Here is a 27,559-nt window from a genome sequence, read left to right on the forward strand (position 1 = left end):
AGACAATATTACTACCATCACAAATGAGGAAGGTGAGGTACAGAGAGGAACACAAGACTAGCTACAAGTAGTATATTCAGAAACTAAGCCTGGTGAATCTGAGACCAGCCCCTCTGCTTGACCACAGTAAAATGGGAGAATTCAGATGATTAAAACAGTATGTTGGATAGCATTGCTATATTGAGGAATACAAACGGTCCAGGGGATCACTGGGGGAGTGCAGAAGTTCCTTGGGAAATAGATGAAGCAGAAATGGTAGCCTCTGGGACCCAGGATTGATGCCAATAAGCTACAGAACCAACCTGAAGCAGATGGGCTGTGAGTGCTCAGGAAAAGGAAGAGTGATCTCTGGGAGACATCATGAGTTAAAGTCCCAGTTAATTTAATCTGATAAGTGGAAGATTCAACTACTAGCCTTGTTCTCTGAAGCATTTGATAAACTATTTCTCCTGATATGTCTTTTTATAAGCCAGAAAGCTACACAGTGCTATCTCTAGATAATACAAAGCTTATATAAGGTAGTTGAGCATACTTATCCTAAGGAGAGCAAGCTGGTGAATCATTTTCATTTTAAATGCCCTACATGGTACATTGGAGACTGATGATAAAAATGTATTAACTAAATGAACTATAATGAAGGTCTCTTTGTGTGGACCCCTTACTTACTCAACATTTTCTTCACCCATAAAAAGCATAAATCAAGAAGACATGCTCGGGGCACTGAAGAGGTGGCTCAGAGGTGAAGAGAACTGGATGCTCTTCCAGACAACCCGGATCTGATTTTGAGTACCCACATGGTGATTCACAACCATCTGTAACTCCAGTCCTAGAGGATCTACTCTTCTTAAAAGAATTTCAGTATGTTTGGAAACAGACTATAAATGTAAATGTTGCAAGGCAAGTTTAAAATCCCAAATTTATATTAAGGTGAGCACTGAAAAGAGAGGACTACTTGCTTGAGGGTAATTTGTGTGACAAAAAAATGATTCATATTTGACCCAAGTTTAGTATAAGTAGAATGTGCTCTAGTATCGCTGAGGTTTGAAAAAGTATGTTAGACCAGAGTAATAAATGTCTGTTATCCAATGAAGGCAAGTGATAGTCCTGAAATATATATATCCATCAAGGTGCTCCTGGAGGCCCACTGCCAATTATGAAAGATAAACTTTCAAAATAAAATAGGAAGATTTAACTGTCTCCAGAGGTGACCCAAATGCTCCAGATTCTGTAAGCTAATAAAAGGAGAGATGATAGAAAAGCAAAGAAGAAAAACCTTAGAGCTAACTGGTATCTGACTCAGTTGCTTCTAACGAGTCCAAGTTAAAAGGAAAGCACCTCCATCTTGTTATATTACAGAAAACCAGCAGGGTGGTTTGTAAAATGTTCCTACTGTCCCTAGAAGCAATTACTAATCAACGTTAGCAAGTAGGGATGTTACTTCCTAGCAGAAAATTCTAGATTTGAAAGAAAGGCTAGAGTAGATGACTTTATGTTCTCTTTGAACTCAAACTTCACATTTTATGCTTATGTCACCTTTTTCCTTTTACATCATTTCTCTACATCTACCTTAAAAGTGAAAACAGAAATGATACACTTAGATGATAGATAAATAAATAGATGGATGGATGGATGAACAGATAGATACAAGTGTGGATAGGTGGATGGATAGGCAGACTGACATCTAAGAGCTAGGAGATTGTTTAGCCTCATATACCCAAGAATAAATAACATTGACCCAGATGATACTACTTGTACTCAGAAGTAGATTGCTGTCACACTATACACAGAAGAAAAAATGTAAATTCTAACCTCATGGATATATTTTGAGTAGCATGATTTTATTTTTTTAAAGCAAAAGATTATTATGGAAATCACTTGTGAGTTTTATCTTCTTTTTCTCTCTCAATTAAGGCCATTACAGTCAAGGTCAGAGAAACTCAAGTTCTGTAATTAGAAATGAGAGAAAAATCAAAGGGAAATATGACACACAGTTTACGGAAATGAATTTGAAGTTGGAAAAAAGCCTGGTTTTCCAGTCATTTCCAAATTGGTCATTTTTCTCCTTTGTCTTGGAAGGGAAGTGACTTGCATGTTAGATGTTCTATGACCTTCAGGACAGATCCCACTTATCAAGCTGGCATTGCCAGCTCTTCTAAAAGGTTGCATGGATTTATTACACATCAGGGCTTGCTACAATCTAATTTAAGCAGCAAAAGAAAGCATTGTGACATTAAGTACTTTCCAAGTTTTATGTCTTGTATCTAAAATTCCTGTCATTTCTCTTTGGTAGAATCAGAGTAAATCAGGCTTTAAAGTTAGTGTAAAGCAGAGAACTGTTACTTTACCTGCTTGATGTTGGCCAGCTCCTGAATTAAATTGATATGATCTTCATCAGGTACACTGACACGGAACACCCGATTGCTAAATGGTGAAAATAATGAATAGAAACGTAAATTTCAGCAATGTGTCTGAAATTATCAAACTTTCTTGGTAAGGAAGGATGAGCTTACCCATCAAAGTCCTCCGGAGAAGCCTGAGCCAGGGCCGCACTCACCAGAACCAGTAGCAGCAACATTGTATCTGATTAAGACAGCTCCGCAGCAGGATCCCACCTGCTTTTATAATCCAGAGCGTTCTTTCTGTTCTCCAAGTTAAAAGGGAGGGGGGCACTATCAGATCCTGATTAGTAATTTTCCTGGCACAGTTACTTTGGTAGGCATATAAAGTCCAAGAAGTTATCTTTCTCAACACCTGTAGAAAGAGCAAATCATCTCACGTTCCAGTTTGCACGGAACTAGTTTGCATGTTAAACCTAGAACCATTGGGAAGGATTAAATAAAATCTATGTTATAGTCTTTTAATTTTCATTTTGAAATGAGATCTACATACAGTAAATCAGGTAAATTAAAGTATGTTTAATTGGCTTTGGCAAATATGTAATCCCCCAAAGGCAGAAGACATTTTCTAGCTTAAGGAATTCCATTAGCACCTTGTCTTATATATTTTAAAACTTCAAAAGAAATTACTATTGAAGTTTTAACTATATATTAATTTTGTCTATTCAAACTTCATGTAAATGAGATTGTATTTACCATGTGCATTTTTGTATAACAACTTCTTTTGTTTTTTAGATTAATCATCTTTTAATATTAATGTCTTTCTACACATAATCACCATTTCACTGTGAGCGTATTCCAATTTTTCTAGTTGCTTTTATCATTTGTAACTTTGTGCTACTATAAATAACACTTGAACAAACATTTTGCACAAGTCTTTTTGTTGACATACTTCCATTTGGGTGAAATTGATGAATAATAATTTGGATGCAGGCTTACCATGATCCTACCAAGCATTTTCCATAGTGTTTACATGACTTTAAGCTTTGGCTAGTTGCTTTAAATTCTCTACATTTGTCATCTTTCATTCTGCTAATTCTAGTAACTGTGAAGTGACTTCAAAATGATTGTAGGTTGCATCCTCCCCAAAACTGAAAATGCTCAAGACCCTTTCATGTGTTTAATGATAATTTATGAATCTAGTTTTGTGAAGTATCTACTGACGTCTTTTGAAAAGAAATCCATTGCTTACTTTTTTATCTTCATTTTTTTGTCAGGACTTCTTTATAAATTTTGAATATATGTACTTTAAAAAATTTTTTATTTGTGAGTGTGCACATACAGCTGTGTGTGTGTATGTGTTTGTTTGTGTAGGACTTATTTATATAGCTGTGTTGTGTGTAGGATTTCTTTATATAGCTTAAAACATTTTTAAATTTTTATTTGTATATATGTATGCACATATATTTGCATGATGTAATGTATATGAGGTCAGAGGATAACTTTCAGGAGTCTTTCCTCTCCTTCCACTGTGGGTTAGGAGGATTAAAGACCGGTCATTAAGCTATAGCAGCAGGTGATTTTTATCTTCTGAGTCATCTAATGGGCCCTGAACACAGGTTTGTTGTTGGAAATCTATGTTGCAAACATTTCTTGCTGGAACAGGGTTTACATGTTTTAATGTTTTCTTTAGATATATAAAAAATTTATGTTTTCTTAAAGTTTCATTTGTTTCCAATTTTTATAATTAGAGTCTGTTTATCTTTTCCTGAAAGAGATTATTGCCTATGCTAGGATCTCAAATACATTCCCCTGTTCTCTTACAGAAGCTTTGCCATTTTAGGTTTTTTTTTTCGTATAGTGTTAACTAATTTTTAAATATTTGGGTATACAGTAGATCCAATTTTCTTTTATTGATGAATTACTTTGATTCTTTGTCAAAATGTATTCGCCATGCATGCCATGAGGCCATTTCTGAACTTCCAGTTATTTTCCATGAACCTTTTGGTCTAATGTAAGATACTACTGCAGTGTCTTGGTTACTAGTGACTCTGCCCTTCTTTCTCCCAGCATTCAGTTCTGTCTTCCCCACCTATCTAGCAACATCAACTGGCCTATCCGTCCTATCAACATCTCATGGCAGTTTTCTTTATTCATTAATGGTAATCACGGCACACAGAGGGGTCTCCCACAACTCAACCTCTTCACGAGGGTTCATTGTCTTCCCATAATTTTTAAATTTTATTATAGTATAAGGTACTATAATCTCTGCTGGGTCTATTTCTGATAATTGACAAAGTCTTAATTTTCCTTTTTATTTCATATTTAATTCAGATACTTTTTCCAAATAAGATTTTAATTTTTTACTTGGTTTATATGGCAAAATGATCCATCCTAAGATAATCTTTCCTCTGCATCAAAATTTATGTAGGGAAATATTTGAAGGGTAATATGACCAGAATGCCCTTAAGATTCAGACCCACATGAGCCACATGTTTCTCCTGCAATTTTCCTTCAATAAAAGTTGAGTCTTTCTCAGCTTTACTGTTAATTCCCTGGAACTCGTCAAGTGTTTGTTCTCATTTAACGTTTTGTTTATATGAATTATTAGATATGTTGTTATCTCAGAAGTGGACCATAGACTGGAAATGTCTCCTAGTAATCTTTGAAAGTCCTTAAGAGTCCGCAAGCTATCTCTCCTAATTTGTGCTTTTTATGTTCTAATTTTCTGTAAACCTATTTTATAAACTAGATAATTGATAGAATCTCCTCTTTGTATTTTTTCAGGAGAAATTTGTAATCTCCAACAAAGTGAAACTTTTTTACTTCTTCAAACATTTTTTCTTCTCTCTCTCTCTCTGTCTTTCTTTCTTTCATTCTTTCTTCTTTCTTTTATTGAACATTCTTTCTAAATAACTACATTTGAATCAGATAGCAAAATGATATCCATATGATGGTAGTCTATAGATTTAAGAAACAGCTTATGTATCATTTCTAATGTCTAATTTACAATAAAATATTGGCACACGATGGGGCTATTTAAATTCCATATAGGTGAATCTTCCATTGATATTTTTAGCAGGCTGATAATTACTATAATTAGGCACTATGAAGGCAATTTTTTTGTGTTTTTCATGTAAATATGTAATGAAGAAGCAATCTTTTAAATCAATAACTATAAGAGTCCATCATTTAAGCAATAAGAAAGCAAAAGAATTCCAGATTATAGAGAGTCCATTGGCTGAATCACCTTATTAACAGCTCTTAGATCTGTTACTATCCTCCATTTTCCAGATTTCTTTTTAACAACAAATACAGGAGAATTCCAAGGGCTGGTTGATTATTCAATATTCTGAGCATCTATTTGCTCCTGTACCAGCTGTTCTAAAGCCTACAGTTTCTCCTCTGTTAAAGGCCATTAATTACTCCATGTTGATTCCTTAGTTAACCAGTTTAAAGTTAGGACCATTGGTACCTCAAAAGGTTTGCTAGCTGTTTTGTGTTTTTGAACAGCCTGAATGGTTGGTGGCTGTTTTTTTTAATAGTACCTTATTATATTCTTCCCAGAAACATGAGCTGGTTTATGATCTATTTCTCAGACTGCAGAAATGTTAATCTGGGTACTTCATTGCTGCAACAGATCATAACCTCATAGTTTCACTGGTATATTAGCCACATATGGCCTCAGCCTTCTTATTTGTCCTTCTGATCCTATGCAGTCAACCTATCTCATGCATTGTTTTACTTGAGATAGGGTTCTAATTACTAGGAATTGAACATTTGTCTCCTGAAGATGCCAATTTAGATGCCACTATTATAGAGTAATAATAGTCACATCTGTACCTGTGTCCAGTAATTCTTCAATTACATTTTTGTTTATTCATACTCTCAGCTTTGATCTTTGAATATTTATAAAAGTCTTTCAAATATAAGTTTTCTATTTTCTATTGAAGTTTTTGATTCATCCTCCTTGTTTATTTTATCATCTAGAACAGTGTTGTTGTTTTAACACAGGCACTGGATAATTTCATTTTCCTAGAGTGATGTGTCCTTCACAGTGACTGGAAATTACTGGACCATGTTTGACTTGGGGGTCTGTGAGATGTTCCCCCAAGGAATTTCCCAATGGTAACAGGTTGTATTGTTTGTCTCTTATTTATCTACATTCATTGGTCCAATGTTGGCCTTTGCTGCATCTTCTACATTATTCAGAAGTTTGAGACCATCTGTTTTTGTCATACCCAGAAGAAACATTAGTTATGAGAATGACTTGTCTACAATCCATTTTCAGATATCCTATTCTACCACAGTTCAAACATTTGGTATTTTGATATCGCTTTATACATTTGGAATTTGTTTCTTGTACCCACACCTCAATATTATAGTCAAATGATTCAACATTTACTGTGTAGGATCCATTCATCCATTGCTGCTGATCTGACCTTTAAAGGCCCAAGTATCTTTTTCCACTCTAAGTTGGCATTTTCAAAAGGAAGAGATTCAATAAGTACTTATCTAGCTCTTTGATCTGCTACCCCCATTTGTACAGTTTTAGATAACCTTTGAAAAAGTCACTAAAGGGTTATCTTGGGCTTTGCATTACCTTAGGATATGATTCAATTCTTCTTCCTGATTCTTGAAGTAAGGCAGGTCTGAGATCAGTTACCTGAGTTACCTAAGACTTAATTACTAACAAAGTTAATTACTTAAGAACAGCACATCCTTATATGGAGAAGGTTTGAGTTGGGCTAAATATCAAGGAACACAGAGCTTGCAGGCAATAACGAGTCATGGGGTTATTGACTCACCCGGTCAATAGCACAGATCTGAACTGGGAACACAAGCCAGAGCAGCCACTGCCCCTGCAGTCAGAGCTACGACTGATCAGAGTAGGCCTGGTCGAAGCCAGAGAAGCCTGTGGAGGAGTGTCGGCAAAAAACTGTGTGCTGCAGTAAGTCAGTGGCATAGTAGGCAGAACCAAGGCACATGGGGGCGTGGTCATTGGGAAATGTTAAGTCACCACGCGACTGGCCAGAAAAATCTGGTGCTGTGCACCAGACGGGTAGTTCAGCTGTATGGAGTGGAATAGGCCGTAGATGGTTGGGGGAGTGGTTGTGGAGTTCTAGGCAGGGCCCAGCAATGATGTGGAATCTGGCCCTATGGGCTCCAATTTGATGTCCTCCAGAAGAGTTCCACAATAGCCTAGAATGGAGTATAACAAAGGTTTATATTTGAGAATGAACTTACAGAAAGGGTAGCCATTTGCAGCCTTCTGCATGCACAGGAACTAAAACTGAATCCAGTAGTCAAGATACCTGCACACACTTTTTGTCTGCCTTTATAGTACACGAGACCACACTCAAAGTAGGCTGGAATCTTAAAGGCTATTGGCTGAGGGAGTTTCCACAAGAAGAAGACACTGAGTAATGTCTACAACTAGATATTCTTTATACTCATTTGCACAAGAGGATGAGAAATATGGCATATCCATGTTCTTGAAAGTTCATATTATTTAAACTTAAAATGCTGAAAAAAGGTTTCAATTTGGTGATTAACTCACAACATGAAAGTATGTCTTTATTTGATAACAATCAAATATGCAATGATTGAGAAAAATATATTACTGTGCTATAATCCTGAGTGAAATACATAAAGATCTATGCTTATTATGATTCAGTGTAAAAATATATGTATGTACCTGAGCATAGAATATCAGAAGTAATAGAATTGAAATATTAACATATTCAATTTTTTGTTTGCATTGGAGCACTGAATAAGACTTTTATTTTATAATTTTTATATGTCTCCTAAATTTCTTACAGTGTTCATGTACAAATGAGTCAAATTCCAATATTAAAAATTATAGGTAAAATAATGTATTATTTTATATTATAAAGAACATAAAGTATTCTGTTATACAGAATAATTTTGAAAATTTCCAAAGGATGTGTTCATTTCATGTTATTGATTATAATAAAGTGTTTTCTTCTAGATCTTTTTAAAAGTGATATTTAAAAATATATAGTGTCTACTGAAATGGCTCAGTGGTTAAAAGTTCTTGTCTCTAACACTAATGATTTAAGCTGAATCCAGGGAACCCACATGCAGACAGACAAAACTGATTTCCTCAAGTTATCCCCTGAAGTCCATATGTGTGCTGTGGTGGGTATGTGCCCTACAATAAATAAATGTGATAAAAATGTTTAAAATTCATAACTACACATATTTATATAATATGTAGTTATAATTAAATCAAACTTAAAATAATATTCATATTTACTCATGATTTAATTAAAAATAAATAAATGTATATTTTAAGTAGTGAAGATTAAATACATTATGATAAATTTATTTCAAAATAAGTATATTTACTAGATTTTAATCAAACAACAGCTTAGAAATATAGTTTTACATATACACATAGAATATGTACATTTTTAGAACAGTAAGACATATTTTATGACAAATCTGCTTAACAAGGACTATACAATTCTCAGATGTGAAATAAAACTGGTCTGCCTAGGGAACACAAACCCCGGAGACAGAATTACACATGGTTCAACTTTGGTGTATGACTGTTATAACAACATTATATAGGTAAGCTGTTTTCATTATATAGGTAAGCTGTTTTGTGGACACTGTTTGGGCAGTATGGATTCTCAAACTACTAGTTGAACTCCACAAAATGTTTTGAAACTTGATGACTATGGCCTAGCAAATCTTAGGAACAATGATGTCATAGTCTTTAGTAGCTAGATAGCTGGAAAGTTTTTCTGTCTTTTGGAACTACTGACCTCTCATCTCCTTTTTGCCTATCTACAGATTTAACACATTCTAAATACTTTTATGTGGAAATACAAAAGTAACAGAATGAGGGGAGACAGGAAACATTGCTTTTCTGCCAACACATATTTTTTCAAAATCAATAGTCACTTAGTTTCTGAAATGTCCTTAGAGCAGTTATTATCCCATCGATGAGAAAGGTGGTGAACAGTAGTTTTGCTCCTATTTGTCTTAAAGGGAAAGAAAGCTTTTGTTTAGCAATTCAGAGAACATGTACAGTCCACCAAATCTGGACTTATCTGCCTTAATGTTGAAAGGGCTGGAGATTCCTTTTGTAGTGAGCTGTCTAACCAAATGCTGCTCTGACTTCTCTCAGGGGATCACTTCACTAGCAAGCTTTGAACCCCTCACTCCACCTCAAAACAAGATGCAGGCTTCTTGACTGATGAGCTCATGTTATCTGAAGGGCGGTAGGAAAGAGTGCTCACTTTTGTCGACAGGCTTGACTGGGACTTGGCCTTTGGGGGAATATATTTCAGAAGCTGGAGGAAATAGTTTTTAAATTTTTTCCCCAGAAAGCCATAAAACAAAGGATTCAGGCAGTTGTTAAAATAAGCTATGCAGATGGTGATAGGCATGGCAGTATCCACGATGTCAGCGATTTTACAGTTGCGGATGACGCCCAGCTGAATGAGCACATCCAGAAAAGTGAATATTTGGTGGGGAACCCAGGAAAAGAAAAAGAAAAGCACGATTGCCATAATTATCCTAAAGATGTCGTCATTTCTCTGCTTGTTCTTCTGAATGTCGTAAGCCTTCTTTAGGGCTTTCCAAATTAGAGTGTAGCTGGTGAGAATGATCAGAAAAGGGAACAGGAAGCCCAGAATGTTCTTGGTCAGTCCCAGCCCAATGGGGAGTGTTGAGTTCTGAGATTCATAATGGAAAGCACAAACTGTGATATTGGTGTTCTCAATGAAAAATACATTTCGGTGAATGACTACCGGCAAACTCGCCAAGCCAGCCAGAAGCCAGATGATGATGCAGGTAACTTTGGCCAACAGCATTGTGCGGCGGAGGCGAGACTTCATTGGGTGGACAATGGCCAGGTAGCGATCAATGCTGAGACAGGTGAGCAGGAACACACTGGCGTAGAGGTTGAAACTGACACTGGCTGAAGCGATCTTACATAGGTGATTGCCAAAGGGCCAGCGATATTCCATAGCGGTATAGACAGCCCACAGTGGCAAAGTCAATAAAAAGCATAAATCAGCCAGGGCAAGATTCAGAAGAAAAACACTGGCCACATTCTTCAGCTTCATGTAAAAGTAAATGACAATCACCACCAAGCTGTTTCCAAATATTCCCACCACGAAGATTATGCTGTAGAGAGTAGGGATCATGACGAAAATGTAGTTGTGCCTGCCAGCCTTGGGACAATCATCTTGGATTCTTTTAATTCCATCTTCATTAGAGGAGTTAAGGGTCATGTTGCTCTTTGGGGTGAGTTGTTCTCAGACACTATTCAAGACACACCTGGAGAAAGCAAAGATTTATTTTTAAAAATTGAAGTTTCTGTTGTAAAAAATAATGTTAATTATCAATCACAACTTCAGTAATTCACCTTTAGTCTTTGAAAAAATATTAGATCATAAATCTCTGTAGGTTGGTAAATTTTAGTTTCCAAGTTGCCTTATAACAATCTAAGCATTGGAAATAACTACCAAACTAAATTAACTATTCTGAATGACTTGAGAGCTGTTACTGGGCTGAGCAGGTCTGATTAACAGATCTTTTACCTTAAGAGTGTGGTGCATACATATCTTACTCTTTAACCAATTTATTTCATCTCTCAATCTTTGTTTGGCATTCTTCCTTATGTAGTCAGCTGCTGTTGGTCACTGTAGGAATAGATTTAAAAGAGGTAGTAAGAAGGGTTCAGTGTTTTGGGAAATAGAATTCCTTCCATGGTTTTCCAGGCTGCTTTAGGATGAAACTATTTATTTTTTAAATTCCTAACTCAATCTACCAAAAGACTTTTTTGGACTTTCATTCCTAGTGTCTTTTTCTGGACTTCATGCTGAAGTTAACTATTTATTTAATTTGCTATTTGGGTAGTAAGAGTGTCAAATGAACAGGTTAGGCTAGAATTATTTCCAAGACATATCTCTAGTAAGAATTGGAGGACAGTTGTTTATTGTAATCAGATGTTTAGATGCTTGGGAAGGAGTTCCAAGAGACTTTTGTGGATATTTTCCCAACATTTCACATGATCAAAATTCAAGCTGTTTACTTATGTGATTTTAAAATTCCATACATTCTGTTTTATGTAAATGCACCAGGAACATTGATACTCTATAAGAGTAGCATAGCAAGGTGTGGAACAGGAGTTCTCTGAGGTAAGGGTAACCTGGCAGGCAATGGTGTTAATTACACAGGTTCTGTCACGATGGCATAATCAGATTGCTACAAGCATTTGGCAGTGCATTGTGATATGACAGTGTACCCCGCGGAAGAAAAAGAATGGGGATATAACTCTATTGTTCTTCCCATTATAGATGTGTTTGGCATCTGCATTTTTGTCTATCAAAGTACAAAGCAGAAAACTTCAGTTGCTGGATTTGAGGGGATAATAGTCTAGAGGAAAAGAGATCTTTTTATATTTCTGGTAGTTAAAGCTATTGTCTCTCTTTATGGGTCTAGTTCCACTCCCATTATCTTTCCCTTTGCATTCAGCTTTATATAATTTGAACCTCTTCCTCCTTTAACTGATTTTATCAGTTACATATAAGCATATCCTACTCCATGTGTCATATTTTCTGTGATGTCTTCTCAACTTCTCCAAGTGGTCTTGGAACTTTGGACATGTGTTTTGACACTTTGAGGATCTTGGAATATTCTCCCTACTTGGCTAATGAAGGTTGGGTTATTAGACAATGCATGAGCAAATGTCAAGTGGTTGAGATATTCTGAGTGTTCACACCTTTTATAGGCTTCATCAGCTATCATTTATGCTCTTGCTCATGAAATCTCATAGAAAAAATACAGTGTCAACTTGACAATATTGACAGGAAAATGAAAACAATGGGCAGAAAAGCCATAGATGTGTGGTTTACAAAACAGTACAAGTTGTAAGGAAAAAATATTTGACAGAACCCATGACTCTGAGGGAAATAAGCATAATTATTTCTGAGTTAGGAGGAATTCCCTTTGCTTTGCTCTCATTATTGTTCTGGACCTTATGCCAATCTAAATGTATAATTTCATTAGATAAATATTCTCTATGAAAGTCAAGTATATCATAAAACTTTTATGGGCTAGTAGTCATTCATACCTTAGTAGGGATTAATTTACTTATTGGTTATTACTCTCAGATGTAGTTCAAAGTAGCTGGATTTTGTTCAAGAAAATATTTAGAAATGTCAAAGTTAAAAAATGTTTTAAAAATGAAAGAGGCCAAAGTGAATTCTATACCAAGAGTTGGAATATTTGGTTTGGCTTGAGGATAAGAACAACAAAAAATAGAAAGACATTCCTGTAAAGTATGACAATCCCTTGGGTGCCCTTAGCTTCTAGAACAAGAAAAAAATTCTCCCCTCCTCCCTCTTTACCCTCTTGACCCTGCTTTGACTCACATAAATCAGTTGGTTCCATTAATTTTGTTTGGAGTAAGTAAAATTGTACTGACTAGTCTGAGATTACTCAGTTTAGAACATAAAGGGAAAACATCTGCACTTAAAAGGACAAATTTATTAAAATGAATTTGGAATCCCAATTTACGAGCTGTTTCTCCTGCACTTCAGTTGATTTACATTGGGTTATCTGAGATGAAGGAACTACAAGTGAGAAAATGTCTCTAAAAGATTGGCCTGTAGGCAAGTCTGTAGGGCATTTTTCTTAATTAGTGATTGATGTGGCTCATTGTGGGTGATGGCCCTGGGCTCTGTAAGGTTAAACAACCTGTGGGTGGTCAAACTGGTAAGCAGTACCCCTCTAATACCTATAAATCAGTTCCTGCCTTCAGATTCCTGCTCTGACTTCCCCTGGAACATGGGCTACAAGCTGTAAGATGAAATGAACCCTTTCTCACAAGCTGCTTTGGCCATGATATTTCATCTCAGCAATAGAAACTTTGACTAAAACAGAGAACATCCTTGGAAATTTTATTGAGGTCTTGATTAATTAATGAGTGTATTACTTGAAAGACTCTAGAAACAGGACAAAATATACTAATCAGAACATGTCCACGAGTATTTGAATAATGACTAAGACTTATTACCTAACAAAGAAAACACATCTCTCATACTTGAGGCTAGAATACAAGGAGAGAAGAACTTTAGGGGACAAGAAAAAAGGGTCATAAATATGAATAGATATATTCTGCAAGCTCTCACTTATCTACCACACTCCCCAACACTAGCTATGTTCACATATCTTGTCGAGTATGCAAATGGCACAGCAGAGTCTTCTTCCTTTACAGTGCTCACTTCTAGCAGGGGAAACAATCCCTCGAGATCCAATCATCTTCATTGTGTTCCAGGTCATGTGAGAAGTTCTCTGTTCATAGTTGACCCAGGTTGGTGAAAAATGTAGGTCACGCCGGGGGAGAGGAACTTAGAGAAAGCATTTATATTATAGAAGGTATGGAAAAAAGAGAATAGTAATAACTTAAAAGTAGCAATCTGGCCAGTCAAAAGGTAGTAGAGATGAAGCTCCAGCTTGTACTTTTTCCTCTTTATGGATGCCTACAACACATCTATGGGAATTGGCTGCTGTGAATTTACAGATGCTGAATAACTTCTTCAAAATGTTGTTCCAAATATGCACTGTCTTTCTGAATGGGAGGGTGCAATGAGGTTCTCTGCTCTGCATTCATATTATTTTGATAAGCCTTCCTAGGGTAACATTGAGTTTTAAGATGAATGAAAAATCAAACTGTCAGGTCTAAGGGAAACTGTTTCTAAAATTTCAAAAGAGAGGAGGGACAAATGACTTTCTGTGGTACTATTAATGTACCAAAGTGCATGATGGCCTTCAGGCTCCTTCAAGATACTTCAAGAATCCATTACACATTCCAAAGGCCATACGAGGATCCTAGCCATTCTCTTCTCCTCCCCTACCTTAAACTCTGTCCAGCTCATGGGTTTTCCTTAGCTACTCATAACCTTAAAACCCTGCTATTTTAGATATGCTCTCTGTCTCCCTTCTACACTCTTTTTTTTGTCTACCCTTCTCTTTCTTGTTTTCTCTATCTCTTCCCTCTTTTTGTCTCTCCCTCATTTCTCTATTATTCTTTATCACTATTTCTGCTTTTCTCCTGCTTCTTTCATGACCAGGTCCAGTCTGCTTGGCCATGTTCAGTCTCTCTCTGTCTCTCTGTTTCTCTGTCTCTCTCTGCTCTAGACTCTCTTATATACCTCTGGTTATTATCTCTTTCATTATCCACAATAAAAACCTGTTAACCATGCCACAGAACAACGGTTTATACGGAACTCGTGTGATAGGTACCTAGAGCAGTGTTGGGCTCTTTTTACTTTGAAGCAAAAAGAAAGCTATTTGGGCAAGAATCTCAAGGAGGAAAGACATTATTAAGAAAATGAAAACTGTAAGACACAGAAAACAGTTACATTTCTGTTCTCACCCTCTGAGCTGGTTTCTGAAAATTAAGAATGCTGACAATAGTAATAACCAACTGTGTATTAAGGGACAGTCAGGCAGAAGTAGGGTCACTTGGATGATGATTGAGTATGGTACATCTCATGAAGCTGGAAGAAAGGACTCTGCAAATTTTTCTCATACAGAAATGAGAATGAAAAATATTTGAGGAGAGAGAAACATTTAACCCCATTTAATCATTACACAATGGGTACACATATTGAAATACTATGGCACCATGGATACAGTCATATGTATAATTTTTGGATTTATGTGGCAGCTAAATTTTTCAATAAGGATTAAAGAGTCAAAGGAAAGCCTGTTTAATTTTAGGTCATGTTATTGCCTTTGATGTATACAGGAATTTTATATGCCATTTTTCAGTAGTCTGGGGAAGAAGGGTTTGGACCAGAAATAGATCAACCTTTGTCCCTTCAAGAACAGTGAGACTCTGGTTATGTCATACAATTTCTCTGGATGTTAGCCTTCATCTCATCATCTGTAAGACAGAAAATGATCCTCTCTGAACACAAAACATACAATTAAATGAGATTGTGTGAAAGTTCTGGGCATTAATTTCAAATGGTGTTTAATAAATATTTTACTTGAAACTATATACTGTTTTTTTTTAATGCAAGGCAAGAATTGACTCAGAACACCTATCAGTAAGGAAACATGAGAGAACACAAAACAGGTTTATCAGTGGTAAATTTCTCATGTTTCCTGTAAAAGGTTTAAAAACTCCAAGCTGTTTTTCAAGGAGTATGGGTAAAATGTAATTGGAAGCAGCTGAACAAATTTGCTATGAGTCAGAGGGGACCTTCAGTCTGCTTGTTCTTGTATGTATTTGTATTTCTTCACATTTTCCTTGCTTCTCTGAAGCAAGCAGAAGACAAAAGAATATTCTTTTATTTTAATATAAAAAAGTCTCTAATACTTCTGATCAGACTGTTAATACTTTAAATTTTTAGGAATCCAACACCTGTCTAAATAGTGTGCTGCTTTATTTTTATTGAGTTTACATTCTAAAGAGAAAACATACTCCATAGTTCCCTATGCTAATAATGATTGAGGTTAAAGATCCAACAGTTGGATTTTCAATTCTTCTTCTTTTGGAATAGCTCATATATAAGAGAAATATAGCTGTTTACAAGTAATTTGCAGTTTAGACAGTTCAATAAACCATCCTATTCAAAACCCAGTTTCTGTCCTGTGTCTGTTTTACAAATCAGACATTAGAAAGCAGCCCTTTCTGTTTCTATGTGTCCGTCTTCTCCAACAACATTTCAAGGAACAACCGACAGTAATTATTCTTTGTGAGTTCACTAACTCATAGAAGTTGGCACTAAATTTTTGTCTCTATTAGTTTATTTAAAAAAGAAAACAAGCCTGTGTGGTGGTGGCACATGCCTTTAACCCCAGCACTTAGGAGCAGAGGCTGGCAGATCTCTTAGTTTGAGGCCAGCATGGTCTACAAGGGTTAGTTCCAGGACAGGCTCCAAAGCTACAGAGAAACCTTGTCTCAAACAAAAGCAAAAATGAAAAAAGAAAAGCAAAATAATGCTGCTGTGCCTTCATTATTTTCCTAAGCATGCTGACTGTGTATGTCTGAAAGCTTCAAGCTTTATGGGTGTGCATGTGTGTGTGTATGTGTGTGTGTGTGTGTGTGTGTGTGTGAGAGAGAGAGAGAGAGAGAGAGAGACCTCAAGCATACTGACTATGTATTAAGAATACCTATCTGAATGCTTCAAGCTTTGCATTTGTGTGTGTGTTTATGTGTGCATGTGCGTGTACATGCATAGCATGCAAGTGGAGGTCAGAGAACAACCTAAGAAACTCCATTCTATGTAAATCCTGATGATCTAACTTGGATCATTGGGCTTGGTGCCAAGAGCTTTATCCACTAAACTATCTCATTGGCTCAGACTCTACGGAAGGAAATGCAGGAGTGACTTTCAATCTGGGATATAAATATTGATAATAGTAAAATATTAATCCCATATCTTAGTTTCTCAGAAATAAGATAAATCCCTTTATCTGGAAAACCCTAGTTACTTTGAACTATAGTCAAAATAAAACGTGTCTCAAGTGCCTCCTCACAATTATCCAACTCCCCCTTTTTTCTTTTCTTTTCTTTTCTTTCTTTCTTTCTTTCTTTCTTTCTTTCTTTCTTTCTTTCTTCCTTTCTTCCTTCCTTCCTTCCTCCCTCCCTCCCTTCCTTCCTTTCTTTCCTTTTGTCTTTCTTTTTTTCTTTTTCTTTTTCTTGTTTCTCGAGACAGGGTTCTCTGTGTAACAGCCTTTTTTTTCCTCCTTAGAACTAGCTCTTGTAGACCAAACTGGGCTTGAACTCAAAGATCCATCTGTCTCTTCCTCCAGAGTGCTGATATTAAAGGGATGCACCACTACCACATAGCATATTCCACATTTTTGGTTGCATTTTGCTTATCTTTTATTTAAAAAAGAAAAAGATAATGTCAGCAATCAAATATATGTGATGAAGTCTAAATATTGTGCTTAAAGAAACTTTTCCTCTGTCACACTATTTTGTTTTTGGCATAAAATAGTGTCTGTATGTTAAGCAGTGAGGAGAAGTGAGAGTTCAGAATGGGTAAAAGACCTTAGCATAAATCCCGCTACACCAACCCTCATTAAAGAGAAAGTGGGAATTTCTATAACCAGTAGCCTAAAAGTTACCCGCCCACTTGGGAGTGGCCTCTTATACTATTTATGCCAATGTAAAGCACACATCCAATGACTTTTCTGGTGTGGGATTCGGTTGCTGTTCTATGTTCCAGCAGAGGACTGTGACTTGTGAGTCTACCCATAAATAAATAACTCTCTTTTATTCTCAATTCTGAGATAGTGTGGGATTTCTTTAAGCATCCTTCTTCATCTGGCACCCCACGTGGATTCAGACTTCACATCTACTGTGTGGACAGCCTAAAGCCCAGAAAGTATTCCAAGCCTGCCCACTTAGCTTGCTTTACCCCAGTGGTCTTTTGTAGAACCCCTGCCACAGCATTGCTAACTGCATGTGGCGACTTGGAAACTTCCCAAACACATGCACGTCCCCCACCCCCACTATCACATTCCTTGCTGCATGGCATCTCTTGTGCAGCTTCCAGTTTGTGTTCCCTGCCCATGAGTTCTGGGCTTCTTGCTCTGTGTGTGAAATTGATTTAAATGCTTTTAATTTGTCAATCAAAACATATTTCTCAGGGTTTAACAAGTACCAAGGTGGAAATCTAAAGCAGATCAGGACCATTCTGGTGGTCACCGGCTGCATTCCTGCTTGTAGCGACTCTGCAACCATGACACCTGCTTGACAATAAAGATTATTACACCTAAAACAATTTACCAGATCTCATAACAGGTAATTAATAAATCAATAGGGAAGACTACATTAATATTGAAACTGTTAATGAACTTTTTGCTAATACTATGGATTATATTCTGCAAGGCTTATATGGTTATACATCCATTTAATCGATATTGGGACTCAGTTTTTGAGTTCATATTATAACCTTAAGAAAGAATGTGAAACTGTTAGAAATGATACCGTCTTTACAGGCTAATAATGAATAGCTAGTTGACAGGATTAATACCATTGAAAATCAAAAATCACATGGAAAAATACTATTGAAAAGAGTAATGTTAATTTGACAGACAAAATTGAATCCATGTTTAAGGGATATTGAGAAATTATCTAAAAGAATTCATACTGTTGGATTTGATAATCAAAACTTGTTAAAAAGTTATGATAAGTTAGCAGATAGAATATCTCTCCTAGATGGCAATCTGCACACTATCCAAATAATGTCTAAGGATGAGGTGTTGTCTTTAAAGGAGAAACTTAAACTTCAGACTTTGGGATCACATACATGTGCAGAATGAGGACCAGAGGATGAATGGATATATAGGTTTACAGAAAATTAGAACACAAAAGGCACAAGTTAGGAGAGACCAATTATGGATTCTTAATGACTTTTAAAGATTTTTAGGTGACAGTTCCAGTCTATGACCAGATATTGGGATATCACCTGATTTAATAATTCATTTAAACAAACCTCAGATGATGATAAAGACTTGAATAGTCCCAGAGTATTAACAGCTGAAGCAGAAAAGGAATTGACAACTGTTGAGGAGAAATTACGGGAGGCACATGTGGTTAGGGTGACCCAAATCTTAATTATATTCTAGTCATATTGCCCTACAAAATTTCTTCTACAGGAATTTTAATACATTGGGATGATATTATCTTCGAATGGATTGTTTTACCACATTAACCAAGTAAAAATTAAAAACTTATGCAGAAGAAGTCTCTGAATTAATTATAAAAGGTAAATTGAGAATTCATCAATTAGCAGGTATAGACACAGAAGAGATTATAATGCCTTTACGACTGATAAAATAAAAAAAAAGTTATGCAAGACAATGAACCCTGGGAAAGAGCTTGTGCTATTTTGGGGGGAGAAATAAATAGCAATTATCACAAAAGCAATAGACTTAACCTTATAAAAAGAACTTCTTGGATTCTTGCCTGAATTTTATGAGATGCTCCAGTAACTGGAAACTGTGCATTTTTCACTGATGCAGATAAATCAGGGAAGGCAAGTTACATATCAGCAGAATTATGTAAGGTGGAACAAAGCCCTTATAATTCTGCCCAGAAGGCAGAATTACATGCTATTCTCATGGTGTTAAGTGATTTCAAAGAACCTCTTAATATAGTGATTGATTCATTATATGCAGAAAGAGTTGTCCTGCATATTGAAACCACTGAATTTATTCCAGATGATACAGAATTGACTTTATTATTTATCCAAGTGCAAGACATAACCACGAATAGGCTTTGTCCTATATGCACAACACACAGCTGATCCCACATGGGGCTGCCACATCCCCCAGTGCTAAGTAATGTAGAAATTAATCAATTATTGATTGGATGCAAAGTTTTAAAAAAAAGTTTCCTATTACATGGCAACAAGCTAAGGAGATTATAAAGAGGGGTCCTACTCGGTCTTTCTATAAACCAAACACTGCTACCTGCTGGGGCTAGCCCAAAGGGTACTCAAAAGGAATGAAATCTGGAAGATAGATGTGTTCCACTTTGCAGAATTTGGGAAATTAAAATATGTAAACCATTGACACTTATTCAGGTTTTCAGTGGGCAACTGCTTTCACCTCAGAAAAAGCTGATTCAGTAATCACACATTTATTAGAAGTTATGGCCATCATGGGTATACCTGCATGAATAAAGAAAGAAAATTGCCTGGCATATATCCCTAAGAAAATGAAACAGTTTTTTGCTTATTATAATATTATGCATATTACAGGTATACCACACAATCCTACAGATCAGGCCGTTATAGAAAGATCAAATCAAACTATAAAGGATATGCTAAACAAACAGAAAGGGGTGGAAAATACCCCCAAAAATAAATTACATAATGTTTTATTGACCTTGAATTTTCTTAATGCTAATGAGAAAGGGAGACCAGCAGTAAAGAGACATTGGATAATATAAAAGTCTGCTGGATTAAATCAGCCAGTGTATTTCAAGGTTGTGTTAATCTCACAATGGAAGCCAGGAGATGTGCAACATTGGGAAAGAGGTTTGTTGCCACAGGAGAACAAAAACTATGGTACCATCAAAATTAATTAAGATTCTGTTTGAAAAAGACAAAGCTCTGGAGAAAGAGAAATGACAATAATACAGGCGGTAAGGAAATCTCATAGGTGTTAGGCAGGGTTCTTGTCAGAACATACTCATCTTCAAAAAGTCAAAAGACCATGGACATCTAGCTATTCTAAAGTGGAAAATATAATTATCCATATAGGAGCACCAAGCAAAGAGAATTTTGACTTATTAGGAAAGGTCATCTGAGGGTAAGAATCTCAAAAACACAAGCAAGAATATTAAACATGATTCACTTAAAAATCAAAGCAATTTTGGAGTTGGACACTGGCTCTGTCCTTCTCCAAATCCAAGCATGCTGTTAAAATAAAAATTCAGAGTTTCTGCTTCATGTCAGGAGCTATGATATGGGACAGAAAAAGAATTTAGAAAAAAATTACTTTCTTCATACCTATTTTTGTTTCTATCATACTTTCATTGAATATGTATTTCTGTATATGTCTATATAAATGATGTTTAAGTTTTCCACAATGAACAATTAATTTTCCTTCAGTAATCTTTGAAGTTTACAGGAATAGGATGGGGCCCCACAATAACAACTCCACCTGGTTGATATGATGTCATGATGCTGATAGCTCTACTATAAGACCTGTTTTGGGTACAGCTGCTCAAGGTGGGTTCCAACTTGGTTAGCTGAAATGATGCACATCTTTTACAATGTTCTAGCCATAACTTCAAATCAGAACCTCAGAAAAACCCTACCAAATACTCAGAGACTATTTGCAATTATACCAGACAATAATCTTCTAACTTAATCATCATTTTACTTTCACTGGACCCCATAGAAAGAAAACTGCCCCTATGACAGCTGGAGGTAATTCTAGAAAACAATGTGCCCTCTCCCAACAAAGTGTGTCCTCAGGGTTAGGGACATGATTTAGGGGTTGATTATAATTAGTGTAGGGTTCAGGATTGGGGTGGAAATTATGTAGGATCAGGGATCTCTTAGAAATAAAAAGGAGGGAATTAAATGGGATAATAGATTAGTATGAGCTTACTCACACAAATAATAATAGTGAGTAATAAACTGAATACCCATGAGCTATTATTTATAGGCAATGTACATTGGTATGGATTCTTGTATATTGATACAAACTTAGATTATATTGAATATGTTCCTATTTTGTTTACAATATTTGTATATCTAGGCAAAGTTATTTTGTCATATTTTATGCACGCTTCTACCTCTGCTTAAAACATTTTTCTATATTGATACAATTTTAGGATATATTTATCATATTGCAATGTACATTTCTACCTCTGATCAAGATACTTATACATTGTTTACATTTTGAGGTCATTGTCCTCATTTGTTGCACAGTTGATTATTGTCTAATATTCTAATATGAAGTCTTAGTCTTTAAATTATATCAGTATTAAGAATTTTAGATCAACAATCATCTATGTTTGTCATACTTAGACTAATAAGGTTCTTTAGATACATAGAGTTTATATTCTCTATAGAGAGGTAATTTTCAACCACTTCAAAGACTTGTAGAATATGGCATTTAAATAACTTAGGATTCTGTTGACATGATACGCGATTGCTCCTGACAGCACCAATCTATTCCTGGGAAAATGTTGAACACCAAAGACACTCCAGTCAGAGTTTGTTTTCTTCTTGGTACAATTAGCCTTTGGGCAAGGAACTGTCCATGCCTCAACCACTGACAAGGTACATGGTATCCAGAAATAGATAATCAGGACACAAGGAAAACAGACTGTCAAATCTTGCCAAGACAGGGTAAGATGGTTTTGAAAATTTTTCTGCCTCTGAAAAGTCTGTCAGTTACATTAGGCCTTAGCCAAAGTTGGTTGCTTCAATACTGCAAATGAGACTTCGGGTGATTGTCCAGGTAGTCAATTGTCTTTGTCATTTGTTGTACATATTTAGAAGTTGCTTGATTGCACTCCTTGCTTACTCAAGTAATATTACTTCCCTTCTCAGATTTTTGATGATGTTGAAGACTAGATAGTTGTAGTTACTTTCCTCACTTGACTTGGCCAAGTTATTTACTATACAAGACTTAAACTCATTAGGATAAGATAATTATTGAAACATTTATCACATGTTTCTTGCTTGATATATTTGTTTTTATTTCATATAATTTTTTTAGTAGGCTTAAAACTCTCTTATTTAAACAAAAGGAGGTGCTATAGATAAAGCCTTTAAGTTACCTGCCCACTTGGGTGTGGCCTCTTATACCATTTATAGCAATGTAAAGCATGTGTCCAGCCTCTTTTTTTGGCATGGGATTCAGTTGCTGTTTATTCCAGCAGAGGATTGTGACTTATGAGTCCACCACTAAATAAATAACCCTCTACTTTACTAATACTAAGCTAGTGTGGGATTTCTTTTATCATCCTTCTTCAGATCTCTTCCTAAATATAATACCAGTAGCACAGATCCTGAGTCAACAATTAATAAGTGGGACTGCTTGAAACTGAGAAGCTTCTGTAAGTCAAAAAACATAGTCACTAAGATAAAATGGCAGCCTACAGAATTGTAAACAATCTTCACTAACCCTACATTAGACAAAGGACTAATCTCAAAAATATACAAGGAACTCAAGATACTAGACATCAAATTACCAAGTAATTTCTTTTAAAATGGGGTACAGATCTAAACAGAATTCCCAACAGAAAAATTGCAAATTGCCAAAAGATACTTAGGAGATTATTAAAAATCTTTAGCCATCATGGAAATAGACATCAAAATGACCCATCCTACACCAGTCAAAATGGCTAATATCAAAAACACTGACGATAGCTTATTCTGGAGAGGATGCAGAAAAAGGGGAACATTCCTTCATTGTTGGTGGGAGAGCAAACATGTACAGTCACTTTGGAAATGAGTGTGGTGGTTTCTTAGAAAATTGGGAATCAATTTACCTCATGACCCGGCAGTACCACTCTTGGGCATATACACAAAGGATGCATACTTATACCAGGACATTTGCTCAACTGTGTTCATAGTAGCACTATTTGTAAAAGCCAGAATCTGGAAACAACTTAGGTGCCTAGAAACAACTGAAGAATAGATAAAGAAACTGTGGTACATTTACAGAATAGACTACTTTACAGCAGTACAAAAAACAATATTATCTTGAAATTTGCATGCTAATGGATAAAACTAGAAAAAAAATCTGAGTGAGGTAACTCAGACCCAGATAGACAGACATGGTATGTACTCACTCTTAAGTGGATATTAGATGTAAAGCAGGGGATAATTAGGCTATAGTTAATGACCCGAGGGAAGCTAAGTAACAAGGAGTAGCCTAAGAGAGACACACATTGATTGCCTTGGGAAGGGAAAATAGACAAGATCTCCTGAAAAAATTGGGAGCTTTGTGGGGGGGAGGAAGGGCAGAGAAAAGGCGAGGGGAGAAGGAGCAGGAAAATCTGAGGAAATGGGATAGTCAAGATGGGGAAGGACAGAAATGTAGAGCAAAAAAAAAGAGAGAGAGAGAGAGAGAGAGAGAGATCTCAATTGAGAGAGCCATTATTCATTGAGTATGAAACCTGGCACCAGGGAAATTCCCCTTATTCCACAAGGATCACCCCAGCTAAAAATCTATGCAATAGTTGAGAAGGTACCTGGACTGGCCTTCAGTGTAATCAAATTGATGACTACCTTAATTTTCATCATAGAACCTTCATACAGCAGTGGATGAAAGTAGATGCAGAGATCTACAGTAAAGTACTGGGCTGAGCTTTTGGAGACCAAAGAGGGAGTAGTGATAATACGAGCAAAGGGTTCAAGACCACTCATAAGTGGATATTACATGTAAAGCAAAGGATAATCAGCCTATAGTCCATGATTCCAGAGAAGTTAGATAACAAGGAGACCCCTAAGAGAGACATGTGTAAATTTCCCTGGGAAGGGAAAAGAGACAAGGTCTTCTGAAAAAAAACAAGAGAGGGAGAAGGTAGGGTGCAAGAGGAGGGGAAGAGGAAAAGGGGAGGGAAGAGGAGAACTTGAGAGAATAGGATTCTAAAGAAGATGGAAGAACAGAGAGAAATCAGGGAAAGAAATATCTTAATTGAGGGAGCCATCAATGGGTTAGCGAGAACATTGTCACTAGGGAAATTCCCAGGAATCCACAAAGATAATCCCAGCTAAATCTCTAAGCAACAGTATAGAGGGCGCCTAAACTGGCCTTCCCTTGTGAATTAGATTGATGAATATCTTAATTATCATCATAAAACCCTCGTCCAGCAACTGATGGAATAAGATACAGAAATCCACAGTGAAGCACTGGGCAAAGCTACTTGTTACCAGTTCAAGAAAGGGAGGAGCTATAATATGAGCAAAGGAAACAAGACAATGATGGTGATACCCACAAAAACAGTTTACTTGAGCCCGTGAGAGCTCACTGACTTTGGAGTGATAACAGGGGAACCTGCATAGGAACAACCTAGGTCCACTGAATGTGAGGAACAGTTGTGAGGCTTGGGCAGTTTGTGGGGCCACTGGCAGTGGGACCAGGATTTAGCCCTAGTTATGGAAGCACATTGGAGCACATTCTCTATGGAGCAATACCTTAATCAGCCTAGATAAGGAGGGAGGGCCTGGGTCTTGATTCAAAATGAAGTGTCAGTCTTTGTTGTCTCTCCATGGGAAACCTTCTGCTTTCTGAGGAGTGAATGGGGGTGAGAAGGGTGAGGTGGGAAGAGGGGAGGGAGTGAGAACAGGGATAGCTATGTAAAATAAGAAATGATTACATTAAAATTTCTTAATGGAAGTTAAAACAAAACCTCATTTTAAAAGAAAGACATGACTAATCAGGCAAGACAGTGATGATTTAGACCCTGCTGAAACTATAGAATGTATATGCATCACGAGTTTTCTGCTAGACATTTTATTGTCTGCATGACAATAATTTTAGGTTAATGCTTTCAACACACAAACCACATAGCTATAACGCTTAAGTCTAAAAGCAGAAAATATATAATATACTGCATACATTTCCCCACATTGCTCAATTTTTTAAAAATTACAAAAGGAATATTCTTTTAACCACAGTTTTCAGACCAACTCTGGACAAAAGGGAAGTTCAGATTGTGGCTTTCCCATTTGATAGGTGGGTGAACTTAATTCAGAATTCAATTCTCTAGGCTTCTGTATCCTCAAGGGAGATTATACACTTACGAGATTCCTTGGATTTGTTTTTAAAGGATATGCATCTTTTGAAGATGAAATCAGCTTGGCTTGGAAAGCAGAATACATTATCAAGTCAGTTCTTCATTTATAATTTTAAATTCTAACCTTGCTTGAAGACAAGACATCAAAATTTTAATTATAAACATCAAAAGACTTTCAGGATAAATAAAGAAGTTCTACATATAATCTATATAGTAATAGTTTCATTCCTTTTTTTATAAAATTACACTAAAAAAAAAGCTCTTTCTATGTCGAGATCCTAAGATAATGAAGTTGAGTTGACAAGTATGTCCTACCTGGATTAGCTTGTTTTATTCCATTTATAGCTCAAAATTTGGAGGCTCTCTGGAGCACCTGTTTATTTAATATTGCTACAAGGTGAAAGGGTGTGAAAATAATGGTTTATGATTGACAAAGAAAATTAAAAGCATGGCCTGCAAGAGAGAGTCAAGATTACATTATCCCACAAAAGCTGGGCACATTGTGATATTAAAATAACTCATAGGAAAAGGAACACAGTCATGGATTCTTTGTGGCAAAGTACAACTTCTTAGTTTTACAATTAGTAAATATGGCTCAGTTGCCTTGTTGAAAACAGAGGTGAGTGATGAGTAGGGATCTTCACAACAACATGAGGCTTCTGAAGGACTCAACCAGCAGTATTTTGAGAACTTCATGACCTGCTGTCCTCAAAGAATGAATGTCATGAAGGACATTCAGCTTATATAATTTTATCATAGATACATTTTTTTGAATCAAGCTCTTGCATACATTGTTCTTTTTATAAAATTTTAAATTTTTAGACTTATTTTATTTATTTTATTATATGAATGCTTTGCCTGCACAAATATACTTGCATCACTTTTGTGCAAGCCCTTGTAGTCAAATGAGGGAGTTAGATCTCCTAGACTGGAGTTATTGAGGTTTGTGAGCTGACATAGGAGTGCTCAGAATTGGACCAGTCCTCTGCAAGGGCAGCAAGTACTCTTAACTGCTGAGACTTCTCTCTAGCCCCAAGTTTTGCTTTTGTTTTTAGATATTAAAATGGTGTGGAAGTTGTAGGGCTCAAGTAAAGTCTGACCAGACTGGAGTTCCAGAAAAGAGTCTGTTCTTTTACTTACTCATTAGCCACCTCTAAGCAGCAATTCAATCTCCTGCTTTGTCATTCCTTAATCATTACAAGGTGCTGAGATGGTTGGGAATGTCACCATCTGTTCTCACTTCTGCTTCATATTTACTTCAGGTAAAAAGTGAGAAGGATGGAAGACAAATACACATTGAAAATACAACCAACCCTTTATAAGGTTATTCAAGGGCATGTCATGTCAAATGAAGAAAAGTCAGCTTTGCACTTTAAAGATTGGGTAAATTTTTAATTTTTAAACTCAGTAGAATTTGTTATTATAATTTTAAGTATCTTAATAATTATTGTCTTATTATTTATGGGTTTATTGGTGTTTATATTACCTATATTAAATTTTTGCATTCATAACACATGCGCGAAAACATCAGAGGAAAACTTACAGGAGTCAGTTTTCTCCTTCCACCATGTGGGCTCCAGGAACTGAACTCATATAACCAAGCTTTGCAGTAAGTACCTTTACTAACTAAGACATCTCACCAGACTGGTTGTAAGAATTATAATAATATTTTTAATTAAAGATGACTGACATGTGGATGGCGAAAATTGTATAATTTGTTCATTAAAACTGTGACAAATGCTGAGGTACAAACTGGTACTTTCAGGAAAAATCTAAATCAACAGATAGCATTTCTCTTCTTTTCCAACTCCAATAAAAAGTGGGATTTTTTTTGAGGAGGGAGGAACGAATATTCTGTTGAAGAACAGTACTCAACTTCATATGGAAAATCAAAAAACCCAGAATAGTCAAAACAATCCTGTACAATAAGGAAACTTCTGAAGGA

At 36.1% G+C, this 27,559-nt stretch overlaps 2 protein-coding genes across 2 annotated transcripts in view; both read right to left on the minus strand.

Moving 5' to 3' along the window:
• Window positions 1-2,606, minus strand: part of Cpb1 (carboxypeptidase B1) — a 29,061-nt gene extending 26,455 nt beyond the window's left edge. Inside the window, exons 1-2 of the mRNA XM_075950802.1 lie at window positions 2,511-2,606; window positions 2,346-2,421 (exon numbers count right to left, since the gene is read on the minus strand). Of these exons, the coding sequence (XP_075806917.1) occupies window positions 2,346-2,421; window positions 2,511-2,575 (141 nt within the window). The 5' untranslated portion in view covers window positions 2,576-2,606. The remainder of the gene's footprint in view (window positions 1-2,345; window positions 2,422-2,510) is intronic.
• A 6,052-nt stretch (window positions 2,607-8,658) lies between these two features.
• Agtr1 (angiotensin II receptor type 1) overlaps window positions 8,659-27,559 on the minus strand; it is a 31,732-nt gene continuing 12,831 nt past the window's right edge. The window contains exon 2 of the mRNA XM_075950561.1: window positions 8,659-10,652. Within this exon, the coding sequence (XP_075806676.1) occupies window positions 9,527-10,606 (1,080 nt within the window). The 5' untranslated portion in view covers window positions 10,607-10,652 and the 3' untranslated portion in view covers window positions 8,659-9,526. The remainder of the gene's footprint in view (window positions 10,653-27,559) is intronic.

The sequence above is a fragment of the Microtus pennsylvanicus genome, chromosome 16, assembly GCF_037038515.1.
Source record: "Microtus pennsylvanicus isolate mMicPen1 chromosome 16, mMicPen1.hap1, whole genome shotgun sequence".
Classification (NCBI taxonomy): Eukaryota; Metazoa; Chordata; class Mammalia; order Rodentia; family Cricetidae; genus Microtus; species Microtus pennsylvanicus.